This window comes from Pavona decussata, unplaced genomic scaffold (genome assembly GCF_977016875.1).
Source record: "Pavona decussata unplaced genomic scaffold, jaPavDecu1.1 SCAFFOLD_14, whole genome shotgun sequence".
NCBI classification, from domain to species: domain Eukaryota; kingdom Metazoa; phylum Cnidaria; class Anthozoa; order Scleractinia; family Agariciidae; genus Pavona; species Pavona decussata.
The window spans coordinates 792,561-804,528 of record NW_028145437.1 but is presented as its reverse complement, the minus strand read 5'-3'; the positions used below and the strand labels follow the sequence as shown (position 1 = coordinate 804,528).

General features: G+C 39.9%; 1 protein-coding gene and 2 pseudogenes across 1 annotated transcript; 1 reads left to right on the top strand and 2 right to left on the bottom strand.

The window, feature by feature from the left end:
• Positions 1-5,261: 5,261 nt before the first annotated feature.
• Positions 5,262-6,564, bottom strand: LOC146487593 (uncharacterized). The gene has a single exon (XM_085128674.1). It carries the CDS (start codon positions 6,444-6,446, stop codon positions 5,277-5,279), a length of 1,170 nt encoding a protein of 389 aa, XP_084984800.1. The 5' UTR covers positions 6,447-6,564; the 3' UTR covers positions 5,262-5,276.
• Positions 6,565-7,681: 1,117 nt separating this feature from the next.
• Positions 7,682-9,577, top strand: LOC146487592 (uncharacterized; annotated as a pseudogene).
• Positions 9,578-9,922: 345 nt separating this feature from the next.
• On the bottom strand, positions 9,923-11,584 carry LOC146487591 (uncharacterized; annotated as a pseudogene).
• Positions 11,585-11,968: the final 384 nt, after the last annotated feature.

Here is an 11,968-nt window from a genome sequence, read left to right as displayed (position 1 = left end):
TGTTTATTTTCAATATTCCTCAGCCCAAAGTAAATGTGCCACATTTGTCGCCTAATGAAAAAACTCTCCTGAACTGGTAAGTAAAATTTGTTTTACAAAACTGTGCATTTTCCACCAGTTCATCCAAGAAGTGCCTGTTTCTAATAATCTAATCATTACAATAACGAAAATAATTAATTATCAGATTACCAGACAGTCTCCTGGCTTAGATTAACCCCTTAATGTAACTGTCAAGTAATAGATTGGTTCCAAGCTACGTTTTGTGGTAAGGATTAGAGTACATAATAAGTTTCATTTTGTGTGCAGTATCATCAAGGCTGCATGTCATTTTTACAGCACAACATCTTTTTGTGGTGTATAAACGACCAAGTACCCAGCACTTGATGAAATTTTCAAATGTTACTGGTGATGTTCATTGAGTTTACTTGCAAGGCAACTGAAATGTTTTTTTTTATCATAATATTGTGAGTTACCGTGTTCACTGTATACCATTGTCCTGAATATTTGTGTGAAATAATGATGTAAAATGACCAATTATTATAAATAATTGTTGGTCTAATTGTAATTAATTTACAATCGTAAGTCCTGCATTTAATTAACCGACTGCTTGATTTCAGATGTATAGAGATGTCAATCTGATCAATTTGTCATCTGGAGGTGATGTGACGAAATTTGCCCTGAAGGTATCCAGGGTGCTGTTCACTGATGATGAAATTATTAATGGAATGGTAGGGCCTATCGACAGGGTGAAAACCAAAGGGAAAAAGATCCTTCATGAGTCACGTGTGGACCTGCTAAAAAGTGATAATTCTTGACCTTCTGTTTATTTAAAACAATAATGTCAAGGTACTAGTTAACAACAAGAAGTAACTTTGAATCTTTAAAGTGCCTATGAAGTAAAAACTTTTTTGCCACAGTTTGTTAGTTTATGAATTTCTCAGTCTGAATATGTGGGTTTTACTGAATAAAACCTTCTCAATCCGCAATTATGATCCCTGAAAGGTTTGAATTTAGCGCCGGAAAGTGTCTCCATGCTGCGCGCAGCCAAAACAATCGTATTAGAAGGTTGCCACGTAGAAAATACTTTGGAACACACGAGTATCATGGCGCGAAGGGAGTTTCTTCGATCTCGGTGACTTATTATGCAGCTGATAACTCCAATATGACAAACTGGCCGAAAAAAAACTGGCATGTCGGAATAAGCATACATTACTCCCTGAGAGACGAAACTTTATGGCAGAAGTAAATTCGGTTTGCCCGAATTCACAGGAAAGATTCAAGCCATAGCTCTCAAAAGCAAAAGACAACGATGATCAGCTGTGTGTGGATATATTACACTCTCATATCTGTGATGAACAAACATCCTGCAATCTTACTGCAGTTAAATAGCATAAGCATGAAATTACGGGTAGAGAAATCCACAGATCCTCAGTCTTGGCAGATAACATTTATTTAGCGCTCCCAGAAATCTTGCTTAATTCGAGCCGATAAACCTAAACAAATGCCAAAGAGCTACAATTGTACCCGGGAATTCTAGCATACACATTGTCATGCATATCAAAAACTCATCTTAACGAACAGTAAGAAACCCTTCATTCAGTATATTTGAGCATTTCCCCTCACGGTCACGAGCGGTCACACCACATTTTGATCAAAAGGGAAGAATCTCTTATACAAGAAAGCAAAACTACAAAGGCTTTTATCAACACAACAGACACACAGCGGGAGTCGCTTAGCCGGGTCCGTCAACCTCAAATTAAGATCTTGCGTAAGGACCATCCTAATGGTCATCGTAGAAAATTCATCATACTTTGTGAGTTAACGCGCTCGATCTGACGTTTAAAAACTATTACTTCTATCAAAAGTGAGTTTTTAACCGGCCTGTGCAATTTCCAATTGTAGCATCTGTGCTCTCTCGCATTCTCAAATCGAACAAAATCGAGTTTGGAGAGACAATTTCCAACAAACTACGTAATGCTTCGCCTTTACATTCTGGCAAAATACTCCAAGTACTAAACAATCATTCATCAAAACATCACCTTCGAATTGAGCGCGCAGAACGGTAGTGGTAAGGCCATCTTCGTCCTGTTCGACGCCAGTATGATCCGCATCGGGTTGAAGGGTTGCAACAACTTCCATTTTGCCTGAATCGCTTGACTCTTTCAGATATCCGTTGGTAAAGTTTCGGTAAAGGACATTACTTCGTCATTGTCCGACATTTTTTTGGGGGAAAACCTTGAACACGAAATTTTCGCGATAAAAATATTGGGTGATTCCGTGTTACAACAAGGCGAGATGTGTTGTAAACAAATTTCTGAGGCATTTTCTACGTCATCAAACAGTAAACTAGTTCCCAGTCCGCGGGACACTATTTTTGTCATTTTGGGCTACTTTGTACGACCAAAAGAGCACCTTATTGTTTTTTCTAGCGCATTTCTTTTATAATTTCGTAATTAAAACATGGTAAACTTAAAAAAAAAAACGCAAAAAACTTCATAAGCACTTTAAATTGGCTTTTAAAGTGCCTATGAAGTAAAAAATAACTTGTGCTTATTTGAATGGGTGCCTGGAAAAGCTCCAAGTGACTTCTGATAAATTACTAGATTCTCCTTCCAAATTCCCTTGTATTTGCTTGTGAAACAAAAGGATAATTTGACCTTAAATCAAAAGTCACTTGGGGCCTTATTCCGTGCACCACTTTACTTGAAAGGCCTTTTAAAGTGACGAATAATCATTTCTGAAATATCTTCCCTCATTCCAAAGATATTCAAGTCTTTGTTCAAAGACTGAGGACATCGAAAAATTAATAGTTTTAATACAAAGAAAAATCACAAAATCAAACATTTCTTGGAAAATGTTAGATTGATGCTTCTCAAACTTGGCAACAACAACGTCCATCAGGTAAGAAACAAAATGACACCCATTTTCAGTTGCTTTGGTGTTATTGTTGGCCCCAGTCCCTCTGTGCTATGAACCAATAATTATCTCCATTTTTGACCTGTAAAGGAGAGGCAGACAGTCCTACTTGAAATCAAATTCATGAACTGCCCATATTGCCCTAATGTCTCCTCTCCAGTTCATTGGGACTAAGCAATGTCTGATTAAGACAAAAAATGAGAATGTTAGTTGAGCATAAAGTTAAAGATCAAACATGTGCTCTGTCAACAGCCAGTGAGCCTGTTATTACTGTGAAGATTGGTGGAATCAGCAAGGAAGTGTTAATTAACTCTGGTTCAGCAAGAAATCTTATTAGCCAGGGTGACTTTAAGGAGCTTAAACAGAAAGGATTAAAGGTCGCATTGCAGGCAAGCAACAGAAAGCTGTATGGCTATAGAGGCCAAAGGCTGTAAGTGGTTGGACAGCTTATGTTGGTGCTATTAGTGGACAATGCTTAGGTGTCTGCACAGGTTATTGTTGTCAAGAGAGGGCAGTGCCTACTCAGTTACTCAACTGCAATTGACCTGGGGGTTCTACACGTCGGTGCAGCGCCAACCCCTGTTGCTGAGAATTGTAATATTGTTAGGGACACTTGCTTGGAAAACCTCAAGCATTTTTAATGGGATTGGCAAGTTAAGGAATTACTAATTGAAATTACATATTGATCCTTATGTGGTGCCAGTGGCTCAGAAGATGCGCCAAATTCTGTTTTCCCTTAAGGATAAGGTGACTGCCAAAGTAAGGGTGGAAGGGCCTACAACATGGATTAGCCCTGTGGTTGTCGCACTTTAATGTTGGTGCAAACTCCATCAACTCAGTCCTACAAGAGCTTAGAATTGAGCCACGAGCACATTGTATGCCGCCGTGCAAAAAACTTGATTACAACCGGATTCGGCATTCACAGAAATACAGCACAGAAGCAGAAAAAGAAGGCGGAAACAGCTTTGCAACTTCAAGAATGGATATGTGGATCACTCAAATGCCTTGGAGGGTGTGCACTATGAAGCTGGTGCCTCTTAACGCTACCCAAGCTACTAAACTCTTTCCAGAATGACTCTGGTCCCTTTTATTTGCATTTTTCTCAGTGCACAAACAAAGAGGGCTGCTGGCAATGATGGTGAGGCCTGTGACGGAGAAAATAAAGGCATTTTTTGGACAAAACATTGCCATGGGAGTTGTAAAATTGCCTGAGGGTAAAATGTACTGGCAGAAGAAGTGGCTGACCAATGTGCCTTCCTTTGGTCGAGAGTTCTCCAGGAATCGCTTCTTCCTAATTTTGAGGGGGGAATTCTGCTGTTTGCAGCAAAAGAATCGGAAAATTACATAAAAATGAATTTAACCCTTTACATACCGTTTCCGCACATATGCAGAGAAATATACAGCCACATTCTTTAGGGAGTCTGGGATGGCGTCTAAAGGCTTGGGTCCAAGTGGTTCGTTCTAATAGAGTGTAAATGAAGTGGTTATTAAGTCGATCGTAAAAAATGTGTTCGTATTTTGGCAATTTTTGGTGAAAAAATCTGGACTCTTCACCGCCCCTCTGATTACTGCGAACTGGTATTTAAAAATGGCGGCTTCTACACGTACTTCTGGAGTAGATTTTCCTTCTCCCATGGAAAATTATGTGCAAATCACGTTTGTTGATGAGGATGACCTTCCCTTGGCCTCCATGAATGTATTGCAGCATCCAGAGTCAGAAGAGGAGTCTGAAAGCGAGGAAGATGAAGATTCTGTGGCTGAAGAAGGACCTTTGACTGCAAATTTGACGAGAAGAGAAGATATCGACTTTGATGAACCTGTGGGTATGTCAACCAATGTAAATATTGGGTCCTTGAAATGTAGAGTAAGGATTTCTTTGAACTGTACTTTACTGATCAGGTATGGCAACTGTTACTGACACAGACCAATTTATATGCCGAACAAAAGAGAGGCAAATCAAAAACATCTCAGTGGTATCCAGTGACAGTTGCAGGGTGTCCAGCAGCATGGTTGTTCAGAAAAATAGGAAAATAGGAAACTCGGGATTGAAAAAATAGGAAAAATAGGAAACTTTGATTTAAAAAATAGGTAAAAATAGGAGAATCAATAGTACTTTGATGGACAAAGATAGCCTCCCTGCATCCCATCAGCTATCCCAATCCACCACTTCCACCACTTTCCATAACAATGATAAACATTAATATGACAAAGCGAGTATTTTGGTTTTAAAAGTTATTCTTCTTTATATTTCTTATTGCGTTAACAATATCAACAAATCATTTTGTTTAAAATGATGTTACAAATAGCAAACAACAAAATCCTCAGTCAATACCTTCTGCTATAAAACGACGGTTAATCGTTTAATTTGACTTTCTTTTCTTTGATAGTGAAGCAGAAACACCAGTTGGTAGTGCCTTTTTCAGCAATTTCTGCTTGTGTGTGTTAAACACCTTTTGCTTTTCCCTCACTGCTTCAAGCTTCCTCTTTGACTGTGCCTGATTTGATTTTGCTGTTTCTATCATGAGACATGCAACTTTCGCACTTTGTGAATCAACCTTTAAACCTGAAGATAGGGCAGTCTGTAACTTAACTGTGCCCTCTGACAACAGCTCATCAGCTGTTTGCATTTCTTCCATTACCTCCTGCTCCTTTCTGTCTAGGCTCTCTCCCTTTTCTTTCAACGATCTGGTCTCTTGCCTTAGCTTCACTTGCTCTCTCTTCTTTCTTTCCACTTCTTCAGCTTTCAATTTATCTTCAGCATCCCTTTTCTTCTTCTCAGCTTCCTGTTCATCGAGCCGCTTTCTATAATGCATATGTTCAGATCTCACCGCAGATAAAAGGCCATCTGTCAGGGGAATTTTCTCTGGTCTGGAGTTCTCAGGAACGTGAAATTTGACAGCATCTTTCACAGTTCTAAGGCCAACAACGGTCCTTTCTCCAAGAAGTGTCCGTTCCTGTGTCACAATGTGGGCATTCACTGAAAGACTTCTTTCTGACTCAACATTCGATTGTGCAAGAAAAAGCCCTGATTTGACAACTTTTGGAGGAGCTGAAAATCGTGGCCCAGTCCCATCAAGAGACTTAAGACTGAACACAGCTCGCCAGAAATGGTCAACTTGTTGCCCTTTTTCTAACTGCTCAACTTCTTGATAAACAGAATAAACACGCCACTCATCTTGAACATTGCAGACATCCAACTGAGGCTGCAATTTTTTTGCCAGTGTTTCAATTGCCTTCACACTGCTTGCCCTTTCTCTCTTCAGAGGATTCAGACATCCTAATGATTTCAAGAGAGTGTTCTGAAGAGGGAGATGAGACTGTAAATATGCGACTGATGTGCTATAAAATACACGGATGCCAAGAAGTACGGATTTTCGGTGTTCTGGCTTGACTTGGGCTAAGGCTTTCTTAGTTGCATCTCCAATTGAAATATCCGAATCAGGTAGCTGATTGTTTGCACTACAGTCAATACTTAAAGGGCCCCTTCCAAACTTCTTCTCAAAGGCTTCTTTCTTTAGGAATCTACCCATAAGCTTGCAAGATTTCAAAATAACTACACTTATGGATAACGAAATGCTTTTTCGATAGGTTTATTCAGAATATCATCATTATGTTCAGTAGAACATAGTCAAGTGAACTACATTACTAGATACTGTAAATGTACAGTGGGGCAGAAGAAAATTTTACAAATATAGAGTAATGATATTTTAGACTTGCTTTATCCTGAATCTTCGTCTGAAACACATAACTATAATTTCATTTTCAATTTTGTAACACACATTGGCTTCACCAGCTAAAAAATAGGAAAAATAGGTTTCATTTAAAAGATAGGAGAAAATAGGAATGTGCTCAAAAAATAGGAAAAAATACGAACTGGACACCCTGCAGTTAAAAAAATGAAAGTTGGATTGCTATTTATTTGAACATGGGCATTATAAACAAGCCAAACATTTTATCTTATTGGAATTCAGACCCAACACTGGCCACCCCATTGTTTAATGCGACCATGTCACAAACAAGATTTGTTCATTCTATGCTACCTCCACTTTGCTGACATCTGTAAAGCCCCCGTGCCTGATTCACCACAATTCAACAAGCTTTATAAAATTCAGCCTCTCCTTGATCTTCTTATTCCAAGGTTCATGGGTGTTTACAAGCCTAAGAGGCAGCTGGCAGTAGATGAGACCTCAATCAAATTCAAAGGCAAAGTTCATTTCCGACAATTAATCCCAATAAAGCCTGGTAGGTTTGAATAAAGGCCTTTATCCTAGCTGAATCTACAAATGGTTATGTACTAGACAGCCAAGTTTGCACTGGAAAAGAGAATGGGTGTGTTCAGAAAAATTTAGGAAGGCGGGCTGTGATGTCCTTGATGGACCCAGTTTTGAATAAGGGATACTATCTCTTTATGGATAATTATTACACCTCGGTTGGGTTGTTCGAGCAGCTTGAGGAAAAAAATCCTTGCCTGTGGCACTGTCAGATCTAACAGGAACGTTGTTCCCAAACAGATTTGTCACCGGAAAGCCGCAAGAGTGAAACAACTCAAAAGAGGAGAATCGTTGTACAGAAAAAAAGATACCCTGCCTTGCGTGACATAGCATGACAGAAGGACCTTCAGTGTTCTAGCCTCTGTCCCTACAAGTGAGAGAGATTCTGATGCAGTTGAAAGGTCTGTGAAAGTCAATCCAATCAATCAATCAATCAATAAACTTTATTCACCCTCGAATTTGAAAGTGCATACGCCTTATTCCAAAATGGCGACCGCCCGAGACGATCTGGGGAGAGTAGCATGATAACGAGGCATCAAGGGCCGCCAAGCTCATAACAACTATGGCGTCCTTTCAGAAAGACATTGTTTACGGTCCTTCGTTTTTCACTGAGGCTGATATTCCTGGCAGTTCGTTGGATGGAAGAAATCCGAATCGATTGAAAAATTCCGAATTAAAGTTTTGGTTGAAGTGTCGTGGCGATTCGTGTAAAGGATTGTCAACCAAAGCTCAACTTTCTAAGCGGTAAATTTCGAGACCAATCAATAAGCTTAGCGTCGTTGCTATGGCCTAGAGTCTCCAATATTTCCATTATTTTACAGGGTAAACGAGTACTTGGAGGCAAACATTACCCACCTCCTTGTTGATCTGGACGAAATTGTCATTTATACCAGGCGTAAAAGACGACTTCTCGGTGGTCAGGATAATTCTACTAATCCAATCTTACCTCCGGTCGACGAGCCACCTCACAACACAAAGAACGTAGCTTTTCCTGCACATGGATGGGGAACGTCTCTGGAAAAAAGTCCACTGTTTACCTGTGCAGAAATGGATCGTCATATTTCCAAATCAGGGAAAAAGGACAATAACAGCGCAGATAATCACACGTTGCCCACAGGACTGCTGAAAGCGAAGGGTTTTCTTGCTGATGAATACCTTCATGAGATACAAACCTATCACGATGAAAGGTATTTCTATTATCGCGCCAAGTGTTTTCACAGTTTCAAAACTTGTGAATAGCCACATAATTTGAAACTTGCACTTTGTATTGTTTCTGGAGAAGTCGAGCATGCATATTGTGGGCCAAGTTGTGCAGCTGGAAAGTCAGGATTCTGCAACCATGTCCTGGCTTTCATGATGAAAGTATGTAAATACTCATTGTTTAACTGTAAGGATGTTCGGGACCTGAGAGATCAAGAAGATGAAAACCCGAGCACAGCATGTACTTCTGCCTTGCAGAGCTGGCACCGATCAAGACTTGACGGGATCCATGCCCTGCCTGTTATGGAAGTAGTGATTTCCAATCCAGTAAACAGTGCTGATAAAAACAAGAAGACTGGGGTGACTTGCCTACTAACCGAAACAAGGAGAGGAGAAAGTGACACTAATGGAAAACTTAAAAATTTACAGTCGAACCTCCACTAACGGCCACCTCTCCACAACGGCCACCTCTCTACAACGGCCACATTTTTTTTGTCCCGGCGGACAGTCCATACATTAGCTCTTGTTTAAACCTCTCTACAACGGCAACGGCCACTAAAGTGCATCCCCAACTGCCAAAATAACCTCTCGACAACGGCCAGTACTGTTCTTTTTTGTAAAAAAACACCATTTTAGAAACTGATGCAGTAATCGACAATTATCTTTGGAACGTTACGTTTCTGTATCCATTTTAATGATATACGTATTTTGATTGTGTTCCATTTAAATGCTGCATTGGCATAAATTGTCTTCAATAATATCTGCGTAAAGTGGGAAAGCCTGTTAAGGTACTCAAAAGTGGTCTGTTTGTGTCACCTAAAGTTCCAATGTTAGGTTGTTCACCTGATGCTAAAGTCATTGACTTGAGCTGCAAAGACAGCTTTGGAATTGGGGAAGTGAAATGTCCTTCTTCTAAATTTAATGTTACACCCCTTGATGCTTGTGACAACCCTGGCTTCTTCATGGAGAAGAAAGATGGAAAACCCACATTGAAAAAAGGACATGTCTATTACGACCAAGTACAAGGACTTATGGGACTAACTGGTGCCCAGTGGTGCGATTTTATTGTTTATACAAGTAAAGGACTTAGTGTGGAGAGGATCAAGTTTGATCAAGATCACTGGGATACCCTCTGCGAGAAACTGTGTAATTACTATTTTAAATATTTCCTTCCTGTAGCTGCTCTGTAGAAAACTAGAACATTTTACAAGGCGAAAGAGTTTTTCAAGGCTGAGTTTGTGGTGTTGCATTCTCATTTACTATTATTACAATCACCATATGGACAACACTTTAATTTAGATTCCACAAAATTTCTGTATTAGTTTTCAATAATACATATGTCATTATAGCAACAGGCATGAAGTACATGTAGCAGGAGAATATAATTTAATTGTTTTGTCTGTTTAGCTACTTCATGGAGATGCCTTGAATACAGTTGTGTCTTTGTGAGAGAAGGGTGAGGGGAGAGACTATCACAGAATAATTAGCACATAATAACCCTGAAATATTCCGAAAGTGTAAATCAACGAAAACAACAATTGGCAAGAGGAGTATAAAACTAAGGTTTTACTGGAGACAGAAGTCTATTTCCAAATCAGTTTTTTTCGGTTTTAAAGGATAACAAAAACTATTCACTAATAATACTGTTTTGGAAATTACAGAGCATAGCACACACTGCCCACATTTGATTTACAACCGTAAAGTTGGTGAATGGAACCACACTGTCCCATATGTGAAAATTTTTAATTTTGTTTATGGCCCTTTCCACATGAATGCGAAGGGCAGCAATCGATTGTGTCTCTACCACTTCCTCAGAGCTCATTTGCCCCTTACTTCCTAGAAAGGGCGGTATATTCAGGGAAACTCCAAGGGGCAACAGATCCTTTACTGTAAATCCCTTATCTGCCATGACAGCATCTCCTCGGTTGAATGGTAGCTTTAAAAATCCAGATCTTGTTACTATCTCTCTATCAGAGAGGTGGCCAGTGTAGAGCTGGCTAACAAAAGTTAGAGCACCTCCAGGTGATATGCCGACCAAACTCTTAAGTGTTGTGTGGTTTTTATATGAACTAAAAAGTTCACTGTTCAGGCGCATGCTCTTGGGCATCTGACAGCGGATCTCAGTGCAGTCAATAATTACTCTGGTTGATGGATATCTCTCTTTAAAATCAGCTGGCATGTGTTTTTTTCAATTTGAACCCTTGATGGCCACACTGGAATTGTGCTAAATTTTAAATACATAAAATTGATCCATGAAATTATTACTCTACTGACAGTTGTCTGTGAAATTCCGTACAAATGGGCCAAATGATCTTCTTTAAATCCTTGCCTCAGTCTGCAAAGGGTTAAAAGATATTCATCCTTTGGAGTTAAATGTCTAGGTCTGCCCTGTTTGGGGGCATCCTCATCATACCTGTTATTCACTGTGTCTGACTCATCGGATTGTGAATGCCAGTAAATTATGTTCTCCCCGTTCCTTCCAGGGTCCAGGAATGCAAAAACACTTTCAAATACACTTCTGTTTGGAAATCCTGTATAGAAAGCCACATCTTTATCAGAATGAAACCGGTCTACATGAAATACCCTTGCCTGTAAAACACGGTGTGTCAATTCTTCCCCTACCGATTCTAAATTTTCTTGTCGAACCTTTACTTTACAGAGTTCTTGAACCAGCCATTCGTTTTCCACTTTAAGGTCGCGGCTTATATCTTGTAATTCTTGGTCGTCTATACAAGGCTTGGAATATGTGCTGGTTGATGTAAGAACCTGACATTCGGATTTCTGTGCTGTAATGCTGACATCGCACGTGGAAACATCTTCAGCGTTCGTGGTTGTGGTTTTTTGCTGCGCTTTTTCTCTTAATTGGGCTTCTTCTCGTCAGTGCCTTACGTTTTACCGGGGATCCCTTTTTCCAAGGAAATCGAGACGGCACTGCAGTAGCTAGTAAAGTACGCTTACGACCTGCAAATGCTTTGACAATATCTCCCGGCTTAAAATGCCTCGAGCAAACTCGGTCACTTTAAAATGTGCTCGGTCACTTTAAAATGTTCGCCGACATCTCTTCGTATGGCGGCTATCCATTTCATGAACATATCTCTTTCCTTAACTTGGTCAGGAAACTTAAAGTAAGAAATCTTTTCCCCATCTTCTACATAAACTTTCTTTTTGCATTCAGGAACACAGCAATTTTGAGGCATTTTCTCCGAATTTCTCACATGTGCGGGATTAGCATTTGTAAACAGAGAACCCGCCCTTGATGCCTCGTTATCATGCTACTCTCCCCAGATCGTCTCGGGCGGTAACCATTTTGGAATAAGCCGCATGGCCACTGGGAGAAACAGAATTTCACTCGTCCAGGTGTGATCAACTTATATAACACCTTCATGGCAGGCGCGTAGGTAAGGGTTAGATAGGGGTGTTCGTTGAGCCCCAAATCTTGCTGAGCGCCAATCAATCAATCAATCAATAATCTTTATTTATACACGAGAGGTATTAAAGCGACGCTTTGCTTGTGGGGTCGTGTCTAAATAATTAAATAAGATAACTAATGAATTAGAAAATAAATAGGATATACACCAGCT

Bases quoted from the DNA above. Each gene is read 5' to 3' on its own strand.
- LOC146487593 (XM_085128674.1), bottom strand. From the start codon at position 6,446: ATGGGTAGATTCCTAAAGAAAGAAGCCTTTGAGAAGAAGTTTGGAAGG.